Source organism: Mycena indigotica, assembly GCF_014461135.1.
Source record: "Mycena indigotica strain 171206Taipei chromosome Unknown Mind.scaff0006, whole genome shotgun sequence".
NCBI lineage: Eukaryota > Fungi > Basidiomycota > Agaricomycetes > Agaricales > Mycenaceae > Mycena > Mycena indigotica.
In genome coordinates, this window is record NW_023503005.1 from 533,081 (window position 1) to 555,658 (window position 22,578).

The following is a 22,578-nucleotide window of genomic DNA, read 5'->3' on the forward strand; positions in this document are numbered from 1 at the left end:
GCAAAGGTCGAAAGACAAGATCTCACTGTCACCACCGTCACACTCCCTACAACATCACAATGATCACCGAGAGAAATGGCGTGCTGAATCTACCGAAGCCCAAGGCGTCTCTGCCCCCCAGCGGGATCGTGGTCGTCCATCCCGCGTACCCAAGGCTTCGTGCCATTATCACTATTCTATGCTTCGCTGCAGCAGACGACCCACCCGGCACCCCGCCTTACGCCTACTACAACATGGTCCTCGACCTGGTCAGCGTGATTGCGTGCAATGCTTCTGGGCTTCTGCGCCGTGTTACCAATCATCCCTCCAACAAACTCCTTGAAGAAGTTGACCTCGAACCCACACAACCACGCCCAGACGGAGCTGTCATTCAAGCCGGTGCCTTCTACGCCTTCGTTATCGAGTCAAAGCCACTAAGTTACCGGTATAACGCCGTCCGTTAGCGCAGATACTGCGTGACTGAACCCCCCCAGCTAGCTATCCACTGAGAAGAAATTTCCTTTCGTGGCACCCACCGGTCCATCTACCGCCACACTGGCCATCTCGAAATGCACCTTTTGACTTTTTGTGCCGCCCCAATCGCCACAAGTTTTCGCTAAAATGTCCCAGTGTGGAATCTCTGATGCAAGACCAGCAAGACAATGGTTGCGTTGTCACGAAGAGGAGCGACCGCAATGCCCTGCAACCGGCGCACATCGTCCCTCATGATCCCGACACTAAGATCTGGGTATGTTCAATATTGTTCCTTATGCGGCTGTCTCATACTTCGCAAGTGGAAGAAACACGCATTGGCGACTGTGGACGATTCGAGAATCGACGGACCGGCCAATATCATTCTACTTGTCGACCACCTCTATGGCCAGGGACTCGATGCAGGCGAATTTTGCTTCTTCCCTGCCCCTGGGTCCACACAGTTTCTCACTATCTTCACCGGGGGTTGTTTGGCTGAGGATGCACTACAATTCAACTTCTCCTGTGCTGACATTCCACCTCGGACACCAACACGGCTCCTATTCTTTGCCTTCGCACGAACGGCATTCATGCTAGCCCACACACATCTGCACGATAGCCTTGTCTTTAAATTCCGGGGCCCTGACAAAGACGACGAGGGCAATGCGTGGGTAGATGCGAGTGAGAATATGCAAGATGACGAGGACAAGAACAATGGCGGTGGCTATAATGAAGCTGGAAATAACGAAGATGGGAGCAATGAAGAGGGCCGAGGCAATGGTGGCGACAAAGACACGACCATCTTCCTTACCATCTGCGGCAACAACTGGGAGGTGGTGATATTCAGATGGGTGATGTGACTTGGCTTGAGGAGTGTGCATCGGCGGGGAGAGGACCGGTTGGCTTGGTCTACTCGACAGTAGTCCCTCACAAGGCGAGAATTGGAGGCGACAGGATCGAGAAGGAGAATGTGGCGGTTCTTCGAAAAGCCGATGGAGGAAACGCTTTGCAGAAGGGTCTAAGGGTCGCAGCTTTCGTCTAGTCAGCCTTGGCGAAAGTCACGGTATATGTGTATTGTATTCCTACTGTGCTTGTAGGTACTAGGTGTAGAGTAAGACTCGTCATATATTTGTACCAATTGATGGCTTGGATGCAATCAACCAACTCGAAGTCTTCACAAGCCACTCCACCGGTCTCAAGCGGTCCTCACCCAGGCACACAGGCTGTCAACGAAGAGCACGATGGACGGCATCTTTCCCTCCCTCCCTCATGTCGATTTCTGAAGACGATCTGCTCGACCTGCACGGAAAAGTTGCTTTGGTTACTGGGGGAAAGTGCGTTGCACCATTGACAATGCCTATAACGAAGCTCAATCCAGTTTTAGTACAGGAATCGGGTATGCGACGATCCAGATGCTTGCGCGGAAGGGCGCTAAGGTACTGTCGTCAACTATTGTTGAATGGCTCTAAACATAGCATGTTGGCAGGTCTATATGGCCGCTCGAGACGAAGGCCGGGCAATCGAGGCCATAAAGAAGCTGGAGGCGGAGAACATCAACGATGGGAGTGTGCATTGGCTGAAACTCGACCTTTCGGACCCACGTTTGACCGTGGGCGCAGCGAAAGAGCTCATGGAGAAGGAGGAAAGGCTGGATATCATTGGTGCGTTGCTCTTCCATATGGTTGGCAAAACGCTCATCGAAAACTTGAAATAGTCAACAACGCTGCTCGGTACATAAGCTATCCTGGCACATTTCTGAGCCGAAACTAACCGCCTCAGAGCACTCCCTGGGCCATACCAGCTGAATAAGGACGGCCTGCTCGATATTATGGTCACCAAGTGCGTCTGCACCGTCATTACTTCCTATCTCAACATGCTCTAGCCATATTTCACACTTTGCCTTGACGCAAACCCTCCTACCCTTATTAGAAGAAACTTCAAAGAGAGACGGCGCAGATGTCAGGATTGTGAACGTGCGTCGTGGCCCAAATCATTATTCTACTCAACTCAAATTGGCCACAGGTCTCGTCTTCTGCTCATGGAATGGTACAACCCTCTTCATTCACATCTTTGGACACGTTCAACAAGGACTATGGGATCTCGGTCACCAACTCGTTGCGAACATATGGTGAGTTTGTCGAATAACCAACTCGATTTATTCTGATTCTGCAGGCAACTCGAAACTTGCCAATGTCCTCTACATGAAGGAGCTGCAGCGCCGCTTAAAGGAAAAGTCGATTGCTATTACCTGCATATCGGCCCACCCTGGAGCCATACGCACAATTGGGTCAGACGGCTTCAGCGAGCTAATTCCAATCATCGGCGGACTGCTCAAGAGATTTTACTTCAAGCCACCACGGATGGGAGCGATGACGGTTGCGTTTGCAGCGGCTGGGGCGAAAGTGGCTGAAGAGAGGTCGAAATATGAAGGCGCTTACCTCGTTCCGATCGCGAAACTTGCCACACCGTCGCCCTCAGCTCAAGACCAGCGCCTACAAAGAGAGCTTTTCGAGGCGACAGAGAAGATTATCGCCGATTTGTCGTCGTAACATGCAATTTTTATTCGTGCTCGGGCCATTGGTCCGTTGTTCACATCATTCACGCCGCGCATCAAGTCAGCATCGGGACAGCCTGAGAGGAGACCAACAATGAATATAAGAGCGAAGCATCAAATTACACAGTCTCCAGATGTCTCAATCCTCTTCCTATATCGGCGCCGCGGTTGTCGTCTCGCTTTGGCTTTGTTCGCGGTACTTTGCATCATCCCACAACAAAGTCACCACCACCAAACTCAATGGGCCTTCGAGCTCCAACTGGCTTCTCGGTCTTTCGCGTTTGATCAGTCAGTCTCCCGACGTTGGTGCCGTTTACGAGGAATGGGCTGCGCAGTATGGCTCCGTCTTTCAGTTCCCCTTCACATTCGGTGAAAAGAAGATTGTCCTCACCGACCCGAAAGCGTTGGTTCACTTCTACACCTCCGAGCGCTCTATTTACGTGAAGACGGAGAACGACCGGTATTTCATTGGGAAAATCGTATGTCTGTTTCAAGCTGGTGTTATTCATGCGTTTTTCAAGCTGCAATCTAGTTTGGACGGGGAGTTCTGTGGGCGGAAGGAGAGATGCACAAAAGGTCTGTCGGCCCTCTTACGTGCTGCATATTACGAGCCGCTCATACTCCGTGTGAAGACAGCGCAAAGCACTCACACCGGCATTCAGCAATGCAGCCATCCGGCGGTTGACTGCTGTCTTCTATGATTCAGCCTACAAGGTGCGTGTCGCGTCTGCCATTTGCGACCAATCACAAACAGCATTTCGGCAGGTCAAGTCGTTGTGGGACGCCACCCTAGAGGCCTCTCCAGAGTCGAGCGCGGTGATTGATGTCCAGGATTGGTTCGCTAGTTTATCTCGCTGCTTTCCCACGCTCACGTCATCAGGATGAATCGTGTCGCGTGAGCCCAACATCTCTGCAATCTCCAATCGAGCCGAAGCTGATCTCGACAATCGCATTTTTAGGCTGGATTCCGTACGCAGCCCTCAGTCCCCTTTTAGACCCTGCTGATCCGTTGTGCAGATCGGTATTGCTGGCTTCTCGCACGATTTTGAGTACATCGCGGGCCAGTCATCGCCGGTAACGCGCGCATTCGAATCCTTCCAGACTATGCCGACGTCGTTCCTCTCGGACATGGTCTTCATTCTCAGCATGAAGTTTCCGTTCATATTGAGTCTTCCGACGGAGCGCATGCGGCTCTTTTGGGAGCTCAACCGGAGCGTCACCGTCATCGCCCAGAAGTTGCTTGCCAGTACGAGGCGGGAGAAAGAGAGCAATGTTGCAGAAGAGTTCACGGACAAGTCGGTCATCGGTTTATTGCGTGAGTTGCGTATCCGTAGAAGGAAATGTGTACTGATTTGTTCCTCAGTCAAATCGGAGATGGCTGCCGGTCAGCTGCATATGACGCAGGAGGAAATTGTGGCACAGGTGAGTCTCTCCCATCCAATAAGTGTCGTGATAAATCAATATTCAAAACAGATGGTGCGTGAAGTTCTGGTGTTTAGCCTTGTCTTATTTGTTCTGCAAAGAACGTTCTTCTGTTAGCAGGTGATGCTCTCCCTTCCTGTACACATCGGTATGTTAACTTGTCACTACAGGCTATGAAACGACTTCAGGTACGTCTGCATGTCGCTACTCTATCACTCTTTCTGATAGTCGTTTCTAGTCAGCCTTACGGTATGCCGACTCTTATTGATTCCATTGTGCCTATACCTTTGCACAGTGGGCCCTTATTGAGCTGTGCAAACACACGGATATTCAAGACAAGCTTCGCAAGGAATTGTCGCGCTTCAACACCAGCGACCCCACGTGGGACCAGCTCATGTCTTCCGAACTGCCATATCTCGATGCTGTGGTGCAAGAGACCCTTCGCCTTCATCCATCTGTCGTTGAGACTCTTCGTGTGGTAAGCTGTTTTTTGGACTCGTTTCCTATCACTCGTCAACTGTTTCATCAGGCTTCCTGTGACGATGTCATCCCGCTGAGTACACCTATTGTCGATGCGGCGGGCAACACCGTAGCGAGTATCACCGTCGCGAAGGGCACCCCCATTCTTGCTCCGATTCGCTCGGTCAATCGCTCTGAAGCTCTGTGGGGTAAAGACGCGAAGGAGTTCATTCCAGAACGGTGGTTCTCAAATATCGATGTACCTGCGAAAGAACTGCAAGGGTATCGCCATTTGCTGACGTTCCATGATGGGCCGAGAACCTGTTTGGGCAAAGCATTTGCATTGGGTATGTGTTATCGTGTTGCTGGGACAAGTTAAAGCTAAACGAACGGTCTGATAGCTGAATTCAAGGCTTGTCTTCCCCCATTTATGTGTGTGTTTATTGCTAATTTTTGTGCGCAGTCGGTTCTTTCGGTTCTGGTCCGTAACTACGTCTTCGAGTTCGAGTCTCCGGATGTTGTGATTGAGAACCACGTCGCGATTGTCCCGCGTCCGAGGATTGCAGGGGAAACTGGAACGAGGGTGCCTCTTCGGGTGAAGAGAGCGGAGTAAGACTCAGGCTGGATGATATGGCATACCCTTTTGTCTACCACCCACGAGGAAATCGATCGAATGCGTTCTACCAATCGCTGCACTGTCCGTTGCACTGCCAAAATGTCGGACCACTAACCGAGACCTATATATAGCAGCTTATAGCAGTGACCGAGCTCTCTTTTCCCCCAAACTTCTATAACCGTTATTCGATGCCACAACTCGCTCCCTTCCTCTCCCTGGCCGATGCCGCGGTCTTCCCAGGCTTCCTAGACGTGGGCAACGGTCAACAGGTCCCACACCTTGATGCACGCATGACCACGAGCAGTTTCGACAACGAGTCTTGGGACCCAATAGTCATTCGCCTTTTTATCGCGATGATTCGTGCGTATGCAACCAAGAAGCAGCTTCCCCAACTGACAACTTCCGTCTTCTCTCAAGTGTTTAGCGCTATCCTCCAGCTCGTGGTTATCGTCGTTGGCGCCGCATTCGAGGGTCAGCCTACTAACCGTCGCCGCCTCAGACGCCAGTACAATCTCCCCGCTTCGGTATCGTCTGGACTACAGGTCATGAGCGCATCGGTTTCACAATGGCGTTATCGAGCTCCTCCCCCAGCTATCGAAATCACTCTTCCCATCCATATAACACGGGCACAACGTGAAGCTCAAGTTGAAACCAACGACTTGGGGATTTCAAACGGACTTCATAACCCATCTGAAGATGTCCCATTCGACGATAACGCTCCCCCCACCGCGCTCGACCCGAATTTCAGGGAGGCGGCGGTTTCCGCAGCTGCTGTCACGGTGTTCGGCGGTGGCGACGGCGACGGCGGCTCGGGCCGGACCGAAAATCACCCCCCAGGAGAAGCAGATTTGTCGGATATGCAGGCTACCGAAGTGGACTGGGAGGAAGAATATGACCGCGAGACGCTCTATCCGATCTCCATGCACTCCAGCACGTCCACTTTCTGCCCGGTTACTTCTCGGTTTCCCGTTCCTAGAGCTTGATCGGTGTTTCCTTGTCTGGTCTTCTGGCTCCGTATACCTTTGGCCCACTCCTCACCGTATACCACTTTCTTTGGCCCACACGGACACTCATCGGTATCCAACAATCGCATACTAATGACTTTACACAAAAACTGTATGAATTAAGTACTTACTTGACCCAGAGACTACGTAGAATCTGGATCTGTCCATGTATTTTTTAGATATCTTATGGGTACTTATGCCTTGAATTTCCGGGCTCGTCTTCCCGGCGCTTGTCTTAATTTTTTTGCTCATTTTCGAGCTCCAGTAGGTGCATTCAAAGGCCGAGGTTATCGGATCTATCGGTCACATCGGGGATCAGGCCATCATGATGTCAACGTCTTCACAGCTCTTCCCGACGACGAGCAGACAACGAGGAAATTCACGGCCACTCTGGGAACTGGGGCTCTTGTCGTGCTCCTTCTGTGCCTTGCAGGTCAAGGTGCGTATAGGTCTTCTCTCTCTCTAACCAAGTTGCTGAGCCATGAATGATCTCATAGAGATGCAGTGTTTAAATCCAAGTTGCAATGGTCATCTGGCGGTGGCCACTTGGATTATGAGCTCGACGGGCCTCATAGATCGTTTCCTGCCCCGCGCCTCAACTAGGAACAACGGACAAGGAGTAGTGAGTCGCATCATGCATCTAGTGGTATAAGCCCATAACGCGCTACTTCGAGACCTCCACTCGAACTGCTCTAGAGTACTTTCGATGGCCAGCTGGGGTACCCAATCCAGAATGCCGCACTATCCCAAAGAAGACTTAGCTTCATTGAATCGGTGGGAGGGATCAGTCGCGGAGATTGAACCTGGGCTGATTTCTCCATAACAGCTACTGCACCAAATCGACAGCGGCGTTGATTCTGATATGGACTGTTTACCCGTAATGCTGGGAGCTGTTCCTTTATACTCGGCCCGACTCCGAGCTTAGCTGGCTGTTGTGCTCAGGCTGTTCTCTCAACTATAAGTTTTGGTGAGCCTTCCGCGTTTGCCTGTCTCAAAATAAGAGTTGTTCAGGCTTTGTGCGGGAATGAACCTGCTATGAAAGGGTCGCCACGGATGCCAAGAACAAATATAGTCCACCATTCAGGAAGTTGCTGTCAGGAGAACGAGTTGCGAGGTAAAGATAGACCCACCGCTTTCGTACTACCTCGACGTATAAGCTTAGGCAGGCGCCTCTTCGTTCCTGCTTTCCCTCACACCATCCAATGGTCTCGGCGTTTCCGTGCGTGAATCCTGACCCAACATTGCGCTGATCTATATGTCGAAGATAGCGGCTGGACAACGTGGAACACACTCGCAGCTACTCCATATTACACCCGTTTTTCGCCCGTTCTCAGCCAGAACGAAGGGGAAGAGGGAAGCGCGGCTGTCCGACTCGAACCTCCCAACCGACCGCTGTTGGTCGTTGATGATGTCCGGCTGTGTACCCTGGCAGAGAAGGGCGTACAATCAACATATTCTTCAGACGAGATCCACGTGCTCCAATCTGGTATTTCTCTCCTCGTCTTCCACTCGTCACAGACGGCCTTTTACTGGAATCGACCTCGCGAGAGTGCAAGGAAAAAACGGACGTTGTATTGGCGGTACATTGCGACCCACAATGCACACCCAGCACGCATTTTTTCCGAGAAGCTCCCGCAGACTTGGAAGCTTGCCTCGGTGTACCTCAAGTGGTGCTCTTTAGGTGCTAAATTTTCCCTTCGTCCCGTCATTGCTGACAAATTACGTCAAGGAGCGCTAACTTCATTGAACTCCAAAGTCAAGATACCGTATTCACTCAGGCATAGCCAAGAACTCACCAGCCTGCTTGATTCTCTTGGAGAGCCGCGGCCTTCATCGCAAATGCACTCGGATTGGGAGCGACTGGCTGAGGACACGAGGGACCCGATCGCGGAGAGCAGTCTGCGGTTGTGGAATCAACAGTCGCCAGGAATAGAAAGAAGCGCGGAAGAGACGGGCGAGGACATCATCCTCGCGGAGAACGCTGATGAGGAGACGCGCAAACTGCAGATTTCCATCATTGCTAGCGTGCTCGTCGAGAAATGTATGCCCCACTCGATTCTTGTCGCAGTCGGCTCATAAGCTACCCCAAGATACCCACCAGGCCGCCGAAGAGACTATTTCGGAAGCGTATTCATCGCCTGCAAGATCGAAAGTCATGAATGGGCTTTTTTGGACCTTAAATTATCTTACTCTGGGGGCATTCCTCCGATATCACCATCGACTGGCAGAAGTGCGGTCAGCTATAATCACGGACGAACAGTGGCGGAGTCATATCTTACAACTGGTCAAGGAGTGGGAGGAGTTCAATCTCATCGTGAGTTTCTAAGTTCCGTGTTTTACTGCCAAGCACAACCTCATCAGTTTGTCGCAGTCCACGGTGCTACTTTCGTGAGTCGCAACAACCCACCAAGTCCATTCAACTGACACGCTGTAGAGCATCAGCGGGAATTCTCGCGCTTCCTAGCGTTCAAGGGGTCCCAAGAACCGCAATATTAATATCAATTCTTGGCTCATTCGCAAGTGTCACAAGCGGGTTATACTGCATTTCCATGTACCAGGTCCGCACCAAGGACGAGCGCTCAAACGAGCGCACTAATGACATGGACAAGGTACGTGGTAAAACATTCAGTTCCTTCAAAAAAGTTGACCATTCTAGTTCAACTACAGCGAATACACCTCCGACAACAAGACTGTTTCGCTCGTGCTTGGTCTACCCATGGCATTCCTCGTCTGGGCGCTTGTCGCCTTCACCGTTGGCATCTTGTCGTACAACGTCGTCGCCACCAAAACGGCCGGGCGTGTTTCGGATGTCGCCTATGCAGTTATAGCGGTCGCGATCGTGATGCTGATCCTGCTTGTACTCGCATTGTACAGCCTTTCGAGCCTGTGGGGCGTTATTGATGGGCATTCTCGTGCTCGAAGGTTTTTCCGATTTGTGTTGGGGAGGCGGGCAGGCAAAGGGGGAGCGGGCAAGCTGGATGAGTCGAGTAGGGAAGGTCTGGAGATAGTGAGGGCGGTTTCGCCGAAAGTCAGGGTTCCTGTTTGATGTGGGCGAGGGACTATATTGCTATTCGCTTTCGTTTTGCTTTCGTTTTTCGTTCTGCTTTCGTTACCAGAGCATTAAAATCGATGTGCTCAAGCCGCTGACATGAAATAGAGATTAATCTTATTAAGTTTCTCCAGTTACCAAATCCAGAAGGTATACTAGTAGTAGTAGGGAAGAAGAGTGTACATGGCTGAAAAAAATCAACGACTACTCATGCGAGAGATTTGATTGTCTGAATGAGAGCCCAAACTGCTATACCCAGTGCTGGATGCTGGTGGCTGGTCAGCGGAGAAGTCGCGACCAGGGACGAAAATCTGGTGGTGGAAAGTTTGCAGTCGCGGGTCATTAGAAGGGAGCGTTGCCACGCCGTGTGCCGTCCAGCCATCCAGGGACAGCCATTCCTCCGTGTTGGGCGAAATAAGGGACATGACTGATGCTCTGGTGATTTGTGAGTCAGAAGTCTCGCTTTTACCAAGTGAAAAGAAGGTAGTTTACTTGTGCCGTGGAAGGGGAATAACCTCATCGGTGCTCCTCAGGTTGCCCAGCAGCGTTGCGAGGATGAATGTCTTCCCCCCATCTTTCTCCACCAAATAGAGGTCTGAATCCGAGCCATCATTTGCAGGCCCGCCATCCCACTGGACGTAGACGTGGGAGTCGGAGCGGCGGGCAAGGGCTATTTGCGAGACGACGAAGGTCCGCGTGACCTGGGCATGGGAGGTTGAGGTGTATAACAGCGGCAGTTTATCTGGCTTCAAAGCACGGCCACTCGGGACACACCAATACCTGATGAGAATGTCTAGGTGCCCCAGCGAATCTCGTATTCAACTAAATCAAAAGTCTTGCACTCAGAATAAAGCCATACCTGGCACAAAATGAATAATGCGACGAAGACCAGACGGCTGCCGGATCGTCCGAAATTTGAGGGGTCCATAGATTGAGCTGAAACGCTGTTCGTCCATTTCTGCCACTGCGATATTCTCGTCGACATAGTTCTGTTGCGCGGGTAATCAGACAACAACTCAAATTGTGTATATTATACTCGTCAGACCTTGAAGAAGCGCATCAGCTTTGAAAGCGAATTAAAGGGGATGGTGGTGTCGATGGTGGATCCATTCGAGTTCGAGTCTGGTTCGCTGGGAAACGTGGCGAGACTAATGATCTCTGTATCTTCACTGGCAGAGCTCAAAAACTTGTCGAGAAGTTTGCCGCATACGATATATTGAGCGATCTGACGGACTTGTGCGTTATTGGGAAGCGATGCGGAGTTGGCAATGGTGACAATCTCTGGCTTAATGAAACAAGTTAAGTTGCCTCTGAAAAAGCTCGTAGTCGCGTACAATTAGTTTGAGCATAGTCTTCATGGGAGACCGTCCCCGAACTTTGGCAAGGTATCCAGACTGCGACTGGAAATCGGTAATCGCTCTTTTGATTTTCTGGTTGGTCTCAGCTACGTCTTTCTGGCGGGCTTCTGCAATAAGTTGAGATAGCTTCGCGTGCGAGAGCGAGTTTCGTAGTTGGCTGCCTGGGCCATCATTAATGCCTGTGCGACCGCGAGAGACTGGACTCACCAAGCAGCTCTAGGATAATTTGGAGCTCCTTCTGACTTTCTGCGTACTTGTACCACGCTGCAAGATGCCCGCAATAAAGTGTCCGCTGTAAAATTTGCACGTTTCGCTGGCAAATCGTCAACTACAAGTACCTTCCACAAACCACGAGAGTTTCAAGCTTACATCTGCCTGCTCGATCTGGGCGAAGAATTCGTCTTGCTCCCAAGCCGTGAGCTCTTTTCTTTGGATTCGCGGGATTCCCTCCGTTTTTAGCTCCGTCAGCAGCTCGGACATGAGCTTGGCTTGTTTGGGGTGATAGCGGTGGATGTTCTTCACCGCATCGCACTCGGGATTTGCGAGCAGCTTGAGCAGGTCGCTGGTGGTGCGGAGCTCCTTCGCGTTGGTGACCTCGTAGGGACCGAGGTCCATCGTTTGAGAAAGGCGCTGAGACTGAAGCCGAACCCGCTGGTTATAAACGCCCGCGCGTCTGTTGCCATTCAGGAATGGGTGGCTTCTTGTCGCACAAGTGTCCAACTGCCAGATCGGTGACCAACAAGAACTGTGAGGAGCATCAAAAAATCGGATTCATTGCATGTGCTCTACCGACTCGGCCACTAACAAGCGGAATGTGGGGGGGAGATTGGAGCGGAGACTGAGCGGAGAGGGTGAAGCTCACGTCGCAGGATTCTGATCGGAGTACAGTAGTCAGACCAATCATTTAAAGTGACGGTACATGTAACTTACTACAGGAAGCAGGTCGGGTGCCAATAGCGGCCGTTAAGCGCCCAGTTCGAGTGAATGTAGTGGGGGGAATGTAAGTGATAGCTGTTGAGGTGATTTTGGAACGGGACGCCACTGGCACGTAGCCAAACAAGCCGGACTCCAAGATGTTTACTTGGGTCCACGAAGATTCAAGTTGTGGTGAACGAACTATTTCACGTTGATATTTCCTGAAGAGCAGAGCCAGGGACATGAAGCACAGACCGACAACTGTAAAGCGTTAATAATAAGCCAGGTCCACCCAAACAATAAGTTACGCGCCAAAATTGAAAATTGTAATTCTTTGTAATTTCAGTTGCTGTTAAGGTGGTGCAAAGCTGTATCCGTCAAAGTAAGATGCTCTCTATCCATAGTATATCGCCGGAGTTTCTACAGGACTTGAGAGACTTCGAACACACAGAAACTTGGAATGAGAGGTGTGTGACAGCGCCTGTGACGTTGTGTGACATCCCCCCCGATGTCACATCAACGTTCCTCGCTTGCACTCATGAACAGGTGTCAACTCTTCAATCCACAACCCCCGATTTTCGCCACTTTCCATGCCTTTTGGGATTGAAAAAGTTTTCCGTCGCAGCCAGCCTTCCGAGGGCATCTTGGACAAGCACAACGCCACTCGTAATGTTCCACAGTGGACCAAGACAGCCAACCCCGAATTCTTTCCTACTTCGTGCTCCGTCTCTGTCATTGAACCCGTCATCTCGAATACCATTGTTCTCGGCTATCTACTTCTTACTATCGTTTGCGTGTGGCTCAGTCTGGCACCGCACAACTTCAAGAGAAGGCGACGTGGGTGGAGTGTATATGCTGTCCTGGCCGTATCCGCCGTAATCAGGATGTGTCCGCTTGACTGGACTGCCCCATCCCTTTCCAGCATCCTCAGCTATGCATTTAGTGTGGTGCCCCAGCTCTGCACCCATGAACTCTTTTTCGGACTCACAAGCCATCTTTTGTGTTTCCTGTGTGCTCAACTCGTGTTCCATTTGCACCAACGACTTCCGCCCACCCATCCCGACACTGTTTTTGTACATATGTTGATCTGGGTCATCCCACTCGCCATCAATATGACCAGCGCTAATTTGAATCGGACTTTCTGGCTACTCTATCAAACGGGATGTAACATCAGGACATTACCCACCGTCAGCCAGCTTCGTTATGGCATTCTTCGTTTGCACGAACTTTGTGTCCTTCCATCAACGCTCGGTCAAGCAAATAAAACGGTATGATTACCTTGTCCGGCTCGGGAGTCCTTTAATAACACATTTGCAGATCATCCATGGGTCTCTACTCGCCAATCTTCTCATATTTGGCATCTGCCTTGCGCTCTCCAACCTTCACAGAGCAGCACGCGTAATGACCGCCGCCTACAAGTTACTTCGGCGAAATCCGACTCGTTGCTTGATCCTCTGTTCCTTCTCAACCATCGCATGGTGCCTCGTCTTTGGGGTGACTTGTGCCTTACAGTTGGCAAATGCGAGGCGTCCAAGTCATATAGCGCTGGTGAAAAGTATCCTATTTCGGCCCACATCGCACGCGCAGACAAGAGCCATCTGGAATGACATAATGGGCAGGCTAGAAGCATTCAGAATTGTGCAACGATGGGACTTGGACTACCTGATCCTGGAACGAAGGCGAGCAGTTTTGGCGTGTTTGGGCGGTTGCTATGCGGACTGGAGCACCCTAGCGTGGACACACAAACTCGTCAGTCTTTTGTCTCTCTGATAGTATTAACTAACCGGTCAGCAGATTGTAACTCTGCCGGCGGTGGTCTTCTATGGCCAAGCATATCTTGTTCGTTCTCTCTTTGGCATTGACAATTCCCCATACTTATCATCATTGTGTTGTAGCTCCCATTGATTCAGCACCGTCGCAGACGGCAGAGAGCATGTGCGTTGTTTGTTTTTCTATGGTTTGTATCCTCATTGTCTCACAGAAATCGACATGATGTAGTCTCGACGAAAACAGCAACGAACGACAGTATCATTCGGAATCGCGCAGGACCCCATTCTGCCAAGTTTTTTTGACGACGGAACGATACAGCAAATGAGCCTGTTGGGGACGCCCACTTTTTCTCAATCCAGCTGGACTCGAGCCGTCTCTGAAACTCTGGAGCAATTCCTGCTCTTTTCTGATATGCTGCGCGATTGCGTCTTTCGTCAAACAACCCATACACATCAAGAGCAACAAGTGTTTCTTTACGCCTTCCTCTCTCTCTCTCTCTCTCTTTCTTTTTGCCGTCTCTCTCTCTCTCTCTTCCAGTTTTTTTCGGTCTGGCTCAGTATGGTTGCCAGGGGTATGTTCGTCTCCAATTTGATGCTTCCGTCTCAACAATGAACCAGTGTCCATATGTCAACCGAGATGCGAGAATACCGACCAGCACCATCCTACAATCGAGAATATGCCACCAACCGTTGGAGGAGTTCAAGTCAAAGTGCGGATCGGAAAACCGACCCTTGGGAAGCGACAGCAGCAAGTTTCGATTGAGAATCGACACGGCGACGAACAAAGGCGTATTACTCATGCCCCGTACGAACTCCCCCGATTGAGAATTGGTGGACCGACCATTGTAGGAGGGAAGAGCAGGTTTGTGCTCTGTCTTGAATCGGAAAGAGCAGGTTGCACTGCTCTTTTGCGAAAATTTGACATCGACTGAGAATGAGGGTCACCAATGGTGCTCTCCGACAATCGATGTCGGTGTATAGTAGAGTTTGTCGTAGTTTTTTCTCCTTTTGGAATCAATGACCGTTCTCTGAAAACAATTGCGCTTGGAGGCGTGCGACTGGCTTGTGACTAAGTGTGTGACTCCAGCGTGTCACACGACTCTACTAGACGTCGACCCAAACAGTGAAGGCCCGACTCCCCACTCTCCCAAGCACTACTCATAGCATTAGGGATTGGAGCGGCTTCTTTAAACCAGATCGTCAAGGCAACGAGGACATGTATGATGCAGGCCACGACCGCCATACTCAGCTATCTTTTCTTCACGATGTTTGGCGTGTGGCTCAGCCTTAAACCACACAAGGGCGGGCGACGCGGCTGGAGCTTGGGTGCTGTGATTGCCACATATACCGTCATCAAGAGATTCCCAATTGAATTCGATTTCCCCTCAATTCCCCGCACGCTCAGCTCCGTGTTCAGTCTGTTCCGCGAGGACGCGTTCTCCGAGCTGCGCGAAACGGCTGGTCCAGACCCCGTACTACTGGGACTCGCGAGCCATCTCGTGTGCTTCATGGTGGCTCACTTTTCGCGCCGTGTTTATCGTTCCATGCACCTTCAATTTGATGTCCACGTATCGGTTTGGGTCATCCCCCTCGCTGTCAACCTATCGCACGCTCGTTTGAATGGGACCTTCTGGCTGCTCTATCAAGTGGGATGCGTTGGTCGATTTTTTCCTTCCGTCAGACAACTGCGTCGTGGCATTCTCTATATCGGCCAGCTCTCTATTGCGCCCACGGTCGGTGAGGCCAACGCAAAGGTAGGCGCTCCCAATCATTATGGGACACTTTTTAACAGCAGCCTACAGGTTATAGCTGGGTCGATACTGGCCAACACCATTGTATTCGGCATCGACAGCGTTGTCCGCGTGTCGCGGATATTGCCAGTCGCCTCCCCTCACCTCTTTCGTCTGTATCCGCTCGTTGAATGCATGGCCCTTTGCGCGTTTTTCACTGGCGCATGGTGTATTTTCTTTCCAGTTTTCTGCGCCATGCAGCTGTCGGTCTCGCCCCACCCAAGCCACCAAGCCCTCTTCCGGCACCTCATGTCTCGGCCAACGCTAGCGTGGCATGCGCGGACGAGAGACCTCTGGGGGCATGTCATGAGCGACCTAGATGCGTTTCAAATTGTGCAGAGATGGGACTTCGACTACCTGCTGCTGGAGCGGCGGCGCGTGTTTGCGGCGTGGCTGGAGAGTTTGCCCGTCCAATGGTCTGCTTTACCCGGGACACACAAATTGGTCGGTTCGCTGCTCCGCTGAGTGTCGCGCTAACATGATTAAAGGTCGTCATTTTACCAGCGGTGGTGTTCCATGCCACACCATACATTGTTATTCCGCCTCTTTTCGACTCCCATGATACTTAGGAACTTTTCAGATGCCCATGATCGGACACATGCCAGGGGAAAACGAGATAAAGTATGCTCGCTGACTCAACATTCGCAATAACATCAAACCCGGGCCATGGAAGTTGCCATGATGTGGTTGCGGTATCCACGAAGCAATTGCAAACGAAAGTGTTATCCGAATTTAGGGAACCCTTTCCCCAAGTTAGGCTCAGTTAGCTGGATCGAAGGCATATATTCAAAGTTTGGGGAGCAGGTTTGTGGTTCGCATCTTGCAAAGCCTTCATTTAACTCTGACTGCGTGTTTTGTAGACGTGTTTCAGAATTGTGAGATAACAAGTCCGGTTTCTGCTTCTTGTACACTGGCAACTCCGAAGTCGATGGAAGTTCAAGGGTTAGAGTCACCAATGGCACCCATGCTTGATTCAAGTTGTACTTGTCGGTGCACCAGAGTTTATCACGGTTTTGGTTCAAATACAATATATTGTGGCTGGAAACGATCTGGCTCCGATAAGCAAAAGGAGAGATCTTAAAAGAATCGCGAGTAGCAGTCGAATCTCAGCTTCCAGTCACGTGATCGCAACTTGATTAGATTAGATTAAGTATTTTATTTAAATCTATTGAGCAGAAATTTAAAGAGTGTGGTTCGTGTATGACAAGCGGCGGGCCCCCTTCTACTCCACCCTCCTCACGCGGAGCGGTATCTGTGTACCCGGTAGGCCGACGACCTTTGGCCGGAGGACAATCGCGACGTGGTTTTCGATGACAACGTTTGGATCGTCGAACTCAAAGGTGTAGTTGCGGACAAGGACGGAGAGGACGGACTGTAAGAAGGTGGTTCAGCCGGTATAATCGGGAAAAACGGAGAAGAACGAGCCTTGAATTCAGCTACAGACAATTAGTCAGCTTGACCCGTCTACCAAATGGGGTATGTGCACGTACCCAATGCGAACGCCTTGCCCAGACATATGCGCGGGCCGTCGTGGAAGGTGAGCAGGTGGCGGTGCCCCTGCAGCTCTTTCGCGGGCACGTCGATCTCGGAAAACCACCGCTCGGGGATGAACTCCTTTGCGTCTTTGCCCCACAGCGCTTCAGAGCGGTTGAGCGTCCGGATCGGCGCGAGGATGTGTGTGCCCTTGGCCACGGTGATGCTCGTTATCGTTTTACCAGACGCGTCGACGATGGGTGTGCCGAGGGGGATTACATCGTCGCATTGGGCCTGGAGAAACTTTTCAGCGAGGCTACGAGAAAAAACAAGCGGCTTACCACGCGGAGCGTCTCGATGATGGACGGGTGGACGCGGAGTGTCTCTTGCGCCACGGCGTCGAGGTAGGGCAGCTCCGTCGCTGACGTGAGCTGATCCCAAGTCGGGTCGCTGGTGTTAAAGCGCGACAGTTCTTCCCGTAGCTTGTTCTGGATTTCCGGGTGGAGCGCAAGTTCAATGAGGGCCCACTGCAAAGGGTTAGTGGAGCGCATGATCAGCTGGGGCGGCGTACCGTAAGGCTGACTGCAGCGCAGTGTTACTCAAGTCAATAATAACTTGGAGACATACCTGAGGTCGTTTCATAGCCTACAACACGGTCAGACGATCACAATTGCAACGACGGAGAGCATACCCGCTAACAGAAGCACGTTCTGATAAAAGATAAGCAAGTTCAAATGGTAAGACTAGGACGCACCATCTGCGCCAAAACCTCGTCCTGCTCCAGATGCAGCTGGCCAGTCGCCATCTCCGACTTGACTGTTGAAAAGAGTCAGCCTGCGACTACTCATGGATTGCCACGCACGCAGAAGTCCGATGACCGATTTGTCGGTAAACTCTTCGGCCACATTGCTCTCCTTCTCTTTCCGCGTGCTCTCGTATAACTTGTTGGCAATGACACTCATGCTCCGGTTGAGGTCCCAGAAGAGGCGCATCCGCTCCGTCGGGAGGCTCAGCAGGAACGGGAACTTCATGCTGACAACCGTGACTATGTCGGCGAGAAGCGAGACCGGCATCGTCGAGAACGACTCCAGCACGTCCGTGACGGGCGAGGACTTGCTCGCAAGGTACTCGAAGTCATGAGAAAAGCCAGCGATACCAATCTGTTTGACAGATTAGCACAAATTGGAAAAACTAAATGAAGGGAGATTTGCGCACGGAATCAAGTCTAGAAAGCAGGCCGTCGACATCAGCTCCGGCGCGATTGTAGCTTGGCTGCTCACGCGACACGGTTCATCCTGTGATGCTGATGTAAGCGGAGGCAAAAAAAAAAGTGAAATGGCGGACCAATTTTGTACTTCGATCACAGTGCTCGAATCTGAAGATGATTCGAGTTCCGCGTCCCAGAACGATTTGAGCTGGTGGAGTCGCGTTTGTGATTTGTCCCGAATAGCAGGCTTGACACACACCTTGTAAGCTGAATCATAGAACACGGAGGTCAGCCGCCTGATGGCTGCATTGCTGAACGCCGGCGTGAGTGCCTTGCGTTGTCTTCATAACAGAAAATCAATGACTGATGATATTTAGGGCCGGACATACCTTTTGTGCGTCTCTCCTTCCGCCCACAGAACGCCCCGCCCGAACTAAATGCACGTGAGGAGAGGCAGGTAAGCCAAGAGCACCATACCAGCTTCCCGACGAAGTACCGGTCGCCCTCCGGCCTGACATATACCGTGCGCTCGGAGGTGTAGAAGTGGACAAGCGCTTTCGGGTCGGTGAGGACAATCTTCTTGTCGCCAAATGTCACGGGAAACTGGAAGACGGCCCCAAAGCGGGAGGCCCACTCCTCGTAGAGCGCACCGACATCGGGAGATTGGCCCACAAGATGCGAAACACCCAGCAGCCAGCTGGTCCCCGCGGGCCCGTTGAGCTTGGTGGTTTTGACTTTGCTGGACGACAGGTAGCGCGAGCAGAGCCAGAGGGAGACGATTACTGCGGCGCCGATGTAGGTAGAGGATGGAGACATTATAGAGGGTTTCTGATGCTTTTGGCTCTTATAATCCAGCACGTTCTCCTCTCAGGCTGTCGGCATAGCGTATCGATGCTGACGCGCCGCGCGCCGTGGACAGTTGGGGACTGCTTGCGGGCGAGTAAGCACGGTTGATATCCGAGTGTCGAGAAGAAGAAGCCCAGCGACGATCCTTCCCGGAACCGCAGAAAGAGCTTCTATATGACGGCGTTGGTCTTCAGTCTTCAGCAGCTGCAGCTATCGCCTAATTGACACCAAGTAGCAATCGAACTGTGCACCTTCGTGTTGTGTCCTCTCTCCAGCGAAATGCCGCGGACGTAATTGTTGTGGCCCAGTTTTCGGGAGAAGATAGTTTGAGCCAATGTACCGATGATCGGCGCTGGAGCATCGAAACCGTCAGAGTCGCAGCCCCCAAGATCTATGATTGAAGGCGCCAGGCGCAAGCCAAGCCGAGTGGACTGCGAGAGGGTATGCCACATCGTGAAACCCAGCTTCCGTTGTGAATTTTGAGTGATTAAAGTGATCCGGAGGAATGTCGACAAATGACCGTACAATAGACTTGAGAGATAAATTGGAGCGGGACACGCTTGTCGACCAGAAGGAATGCGGTCATACTGGCCACCTGGGAAAGGATAACGAGGGAGGCTCTCTCCCGTCGAAGTCAACGAGCCGTGACACGTAATCCCGCCGGCACATGATCAAATCAGACGAACGTCAGCATCCCGCCACGATACGTAGCGCTGGCTGATGTCCATGGTTCAAAGGAGCTCTGCAGTTGCTCTGGAGACGACCAAAGAGTAGAGACATTGATTGTGATGACGATGAACTGATATTCTACAGCTCAGACCTTGTCGATGCATCATGTTGTCGTCTTTCCGGCTCCGAGTCGTCGGCATCGTCCTGATGAGTAGGCAACTGCAAGCAATCCATCGTCCCGATTTGGGCATTCCCCGGGTCACGCACACTCGGATGCGCCACGGCCCAATCGTGTTTTTGTTGCATAGCATGCTCGAATCCTGGGTACCACCTCTCGGCAACAAAGTACCCTCTTTTTCGCAGCGCCTCCACACGCCGCGCCAGCTCATAGTACTCCCGAAGACCCTCCTTCGTGAACACAGAGTCAAGGTCGGAGTCAGACATATCTGTGTCCAGGGCCGATTGATTTTTCTTATTCGGCCGCTCCCCCCGGGCCTGCTGAGACGTTTCCCGTTTCCGCTTGGCTGGTTTGCTGTCTTTGTCGCCACCATTGCCTCGGCCCTCTTCATTGCTCCCATCTTCGTTATTTCCAGCTTCATTATAGCCACCGCCATTGTTCTTGTCCTCGTCATCTTGCATATTCTCACTCGCATCTACCCACGCATTGCCCTCGTCGTCTTTGTCAGGGCCCCGGAATTTAAAGACAAGGCTATCGTGCAGATGTGTGTGAGCCAGCATGAATGCCGTTCGTGCAAAGGCAAAGAAAAGGAGTCGTGTTGGTGTCCGAGGTGGGAAGTCAGCAGAGGAGAAGTTGAATTGCAGTGCGTCCTCAGCCAAACAACCCCCGGTGAAGATAGTGAGAAACTGTGTGGACCCAGGGGCAGGGAAGAAGCAAAATTCGCCTGCATCGAGTCCCTGGCCATAAGAGGTGGTCGACAAGTAGAATGATATTGGCCGGTCCGTCGATTCTCGAATCGTCCACAGTCGCCAATGCGTGTTTCTTCCACTTGCGAAGTATGAGACAGCCGCATAAGGGACAATATTGAACATACCCAGATCTTAGTGTCGGGATCATGAGGGACGATGTGCGCCGGTTGCAGGGCATTGCGGTCGCTCCTCTTTGTGACAACGCAACCATTGTCTTGCTGGTCTTGCATCAGAGATTCCACACTGGGACATTTTAGCGAAAACTTGTGGCGATTGGGGCGCCATAAAAAGTCAAAAGGTGCATTTCGAGATGGCCAGTGTGGCGGTAGATGGACCGGTGGATGCCACGAAAGGAAATTTCTTCTCAGTGGATACCTAGCTGGAGGGTTCAGTCACGCAGTAAATGCGCTAACTGACGGCGTTATACCGGTGACTTAGTGGCTTTGACTCGATAACGAAGGCGTAGAAGGCACCGGCTTGAATGACAGCTCCGTCCGGGCGTGGTTGTGCGGGTTCGAGGTCAAGTTCTTCAAGGAGTTTGTTGGAGGGATGATTAGTCACACGACGCAGAACCCCAGAAGCATTGCACGCAATCACGCTGACCAGGTCGAGGACCATGTTGTAGTAGGCGTAAGGCGGGGTGCCGGGTGGGTCGTCTGCTGCGGCGAAGCATGGAATAGTGATAATGGCACGAAGCCTTGGGTACGCGGGATGGACGACCACGATCCCGCTGGGGGGCAGAGACGCCTTGGGCTTCGGTAGATTCAGCACGCCATTTCTCTCGGTGATCATCGTGATGTTGCAGGGAGTGTGACTGTGACTGTGACTTGTCTTTCGACTTTGCCCTCCATGTTCTCGATAATCATTGGGTCCTTTGCTGCGCTCGGTACCAAGTGCTTCATTCCGCTCGGCCTTGCTTCCTCGAAGCTTGTTCCAACCCCGACAACGAACGTCGTCTTACCTCCATCCGCCACTTCCCTCTTCATCCAGACTCCTTCCCTCCCCAGTCTGTTTGCCCTTTCATTTGCCTTCCTCACAGCCATCTGCATTCCAGTCCTGGCTTTGAGAAGGTGTTGCAATACAGTTTCTGTGTTTTGCTTATTGTGGGTGGCCATCGTTGCCACTGTGTTTGGGAGTGGCATCTGGGCCTGCATTTCGCCTCTATCCGTGCTAGGAAATGCCTTCCTCGTGGCTGAATATGCTGCCACTCGTGCCTGGCCGGCTGGTCTAAGCGGCTTTGTTTTCTTCTACGCCCATATTCTCCTTCATGGTTTGGGCTATGTTCGCATGATAGGGTTTGCGGTGCTGAGCCATGCGTGCTGGCTGACGGCTGCTCCTCTACTCATTCGTGGGTCAAGGATCTTCCAAAAGATCCAGCCTTCCTTGATTCTTTTCATTCTTGCGGCCCTGGTCTTACCCGCGTTGTTTGATGCCTCGTCGTACCGTCGCTTGATGTGGCTGATGTGTTATGTGGATAGTACACAGCCAATCCGCAACATTTCTACGAGTTTTGGGCAACTGGGTGTGTTCCAACCTTTCCCAAGCACATGGACAACAAGTGATATTGCTGTGTGTACTGTTTCTTCATTAGCTAGGGTTTCGCTTATGCTCTATTTTTTCAGATGATCACAGGCCCAGCCAGCCTTCACGCTTTAGTTCTTGCCATCGCTTCTGCCTCGTATGTTGTTACACATATTCCGGTCTTTGCCCTACGCATTCTCTACAACTGGGATGCGCTCATCCTGAACATCATCATCGGCCTACTCTATCGTGGATTCATCCGGCTTCTGTGCTCTGTGACGCTCGTCCTCGTGTCTGTGGTATACTCGATGGATCATTCACTTATGGCGTTTGGGCAGCGTCTGTTGCGTTTCGTTCTTTCTCAGTTCGCACTCGTGAATCCCCCGCCTGAACTGCTCCATGCAACCAGAGGGTTCCAAATATGGCAAACAGCCCAGTCTCTCGAGTTGGCAGCTGCGAAACATGAGCTGTGGGTGGCCATTGTTGATCGAGCAGGCATTGCCTGGGATATTTGGCACGCCCTCTGCTTCGCACAGCGACTGGTGAGTC

The 22,578-nt window shown here is 51.7% G+C and overlaps 9 protein-coding genes across 9 annotated transcripts; 7 read left to right on the plus strand and 2 right to left on the minus strand.

Annotated features, from left to right (window-relative positions):
• Positions 1-59: 59 nt before the first annotated feature.
• Positions 60-1,310, plus strand: MIND_00667600 (uncharacterized protein; the record flags this gene model as incomplete). Its single annotated transcript, XM_037363394.1, has 3 exons — positions 60-424; positions 478-727; positions 774-1,310. The coding sequence occupies 3 exons, from the start codon at positions 60-62 to the stop codon at positions 1,308-1,310; spliced, it is 1,152 nt and encodes a 383-aa protein (XP_037219038.1).
• Positions 1,311-1,719: 409 nt separating this feature from the next.
• Positions 1,720-2,999, plus strand: MIND_00667700 (NAD-binding protein; the record flags this gene model as incomplete). The annotated part of the gene is made up of 8 exons (XM_037363395.1): positions 1,720-1,784; positions 1,835-1,886; positions 1,937-2,111; positions 2,165-2,180; positions 2,230-2,289; positions 2,333-2,423; positions 2,473-2,578; positions 2,623-2,999. 8 exons carry the CDS (start codon positions 1,720-1,722, stop codon positions 2,997-2,999), a joined length of 942 nt encoding a protein of 313 aa, XP_037219039.1.
• A 139-nt stretch (positions 3,000-3,138) lies between these two features.
• MIND_00667800 (Cytochrome P450) lies at positions 3,139-5,498 on the plus strand (the record flags this gene model as incomplete). The annotated part of the gene is made up of 14 exons (XM_037363396.1): positions 3,139-3,483; positions 3,537-3,580; positions 3,637-3,718; positions 3,770-3,840; positions 3,885-3,899; positions 3,964-3,973; positions 4,022-4,319; positions 4,368-4,426; positions 4,478-4,538; positions 4,597-4,614; positions 4,665-4,675; positions 4,722-4,904; positions 4,956-5,232; positions 5,287-5,498. 14 exons carry the CDS (start codon positions 3,139-3,141, stop codon positions 5,496-5,498), a joined length of 1,686 nt encoding a protein of 561 aa, XP_037219040.1.
• Positions 5,499-5,510: 12 nt separating this feature from the next.
• On the plus strand, positions 5,511-6,484 carry MIND_00667900 (uncharacterized protein; the record flags this gene model as incomplete). Its single annotated transcript, XM_037363397.1, has 3 exons — positions 5,511-5,582; positions 5,633-5,861; positions 5,919-6,484. 3 exons carry the CDS (start codon positions 5,511-5,513, stop codon positions 6,482-6,484), a joined length of 867 nt encoding a protein of 288 aa, XP_037219041.1.
• A 1,223-nt stretch (positions 6,485-7,707) lies between these two features.
• MIND_00668000 (uncharacterized protein) lies at positions 7,708-9,551 on the plus strand (the record flags this gene model as incomplete). The annotated part of the gene is made up of 6 exons (XM_037363398.1): positions 7,708-7,724; positions 7,774-8,546; positions 8,596-8,819; positions 8,877-8,893; positions 8,940-9,114; positions 9,162-9,551. The coding sequence occupies 6 exons, from the start codon at positions 7,708-7,710 to the stop codon at positions 9,549-9,551; spliced, it is 1,596 nt and encodes a 531-aa protein (XP_037219042.1).
• A 200-nt stretch (positions 9,552-9,751) lies between these two features.
• Positions 9,752-11,527, minus strand: MIND_00668100 (uncharacterized protein; the record flags this gene model as incomplete). The annotated part of the gene is made up of 7 exons (XM_037363399.1): positions 9,752-9,989; positions 10,047-10,365; positions 10,414-10,543; positions 10,600-10,839; positions 10,889-11,073; positions 11,120-11,225; positions 11,282-11,527. The coding sequence occupies 7 exons, from the start codon at positions 11,525-11,527 to the stop codon at positions 9,752-9,754; spliced, it is 1,464 nt and encodes a 487-aa protein (XP_037219043.1).
• Positions 11,528-12,417: 890 nt separating this feature from the next.
• MIND_00668200 (uncharacterized protein) lies at positions 12,418-13,899 on the plus strand (the record flags this gene model as incomplete). The annotated part of the gene is made up of 6 exons (XM_037363400.1): positions 12,418-13,095; positions 13,145-13,225; positions 13,447-13,576; positions 13,622-13,666; positions 13,723-13,762; positions 13,809-13,899. 6 exons carry the CDS (start codon positions 12,418-12,420, stop codon positions 13,897-13,899), a joined length of 1,065 nt encoding a protein of 354 aa, XP_037219044.1.
• Positions 13,900-14,816: 917 nt separating this feature from the next.
• Positions 14,817-16,265, plus strand: MIND_00668300 (uncharacterized protein; the record flags this gene model as incomplete). Its single annotated transcript, XM_037363401.1, has 6 exons — positions 14,817-15,350; positions 15,399-15,830; positions 15,875-15,919; positions 15,967-16,007; positions 16,179-16,190; positions 16,247-16,265. The coding sequence occupies 6 exons, from the start codon at positions 14,817-14,819 to the stop codon at positions 16,263-16,265; spliced, it is 1,083 nt and encodes a 360-aa protein (XP_037219045.1).
• Positions 16,266-19,719: 3,454 nt separating this feature from the next.
• On the minus strand, positions 19,720-21,300 carry MIND_00668500 (uncharacterized protein; the record flags this gene model as incomplete). Its single annotated transcript, XM_037363402.1, has 3 exons — positions 19,720-20,587; positions 20,634-20,726; positions 20,936-21,300. The coding sequence occupies 3 exons, from the start codon at positions 21,298-21,300 to the stop codon at positions 19,720-19,722; spliced, it is 1,326 nt and encodes a 441-aa protein (XP_037219046.1).
• Between the last annotated feature and the right edge of the window lie 1,278 nt (positions 21,301-22,578).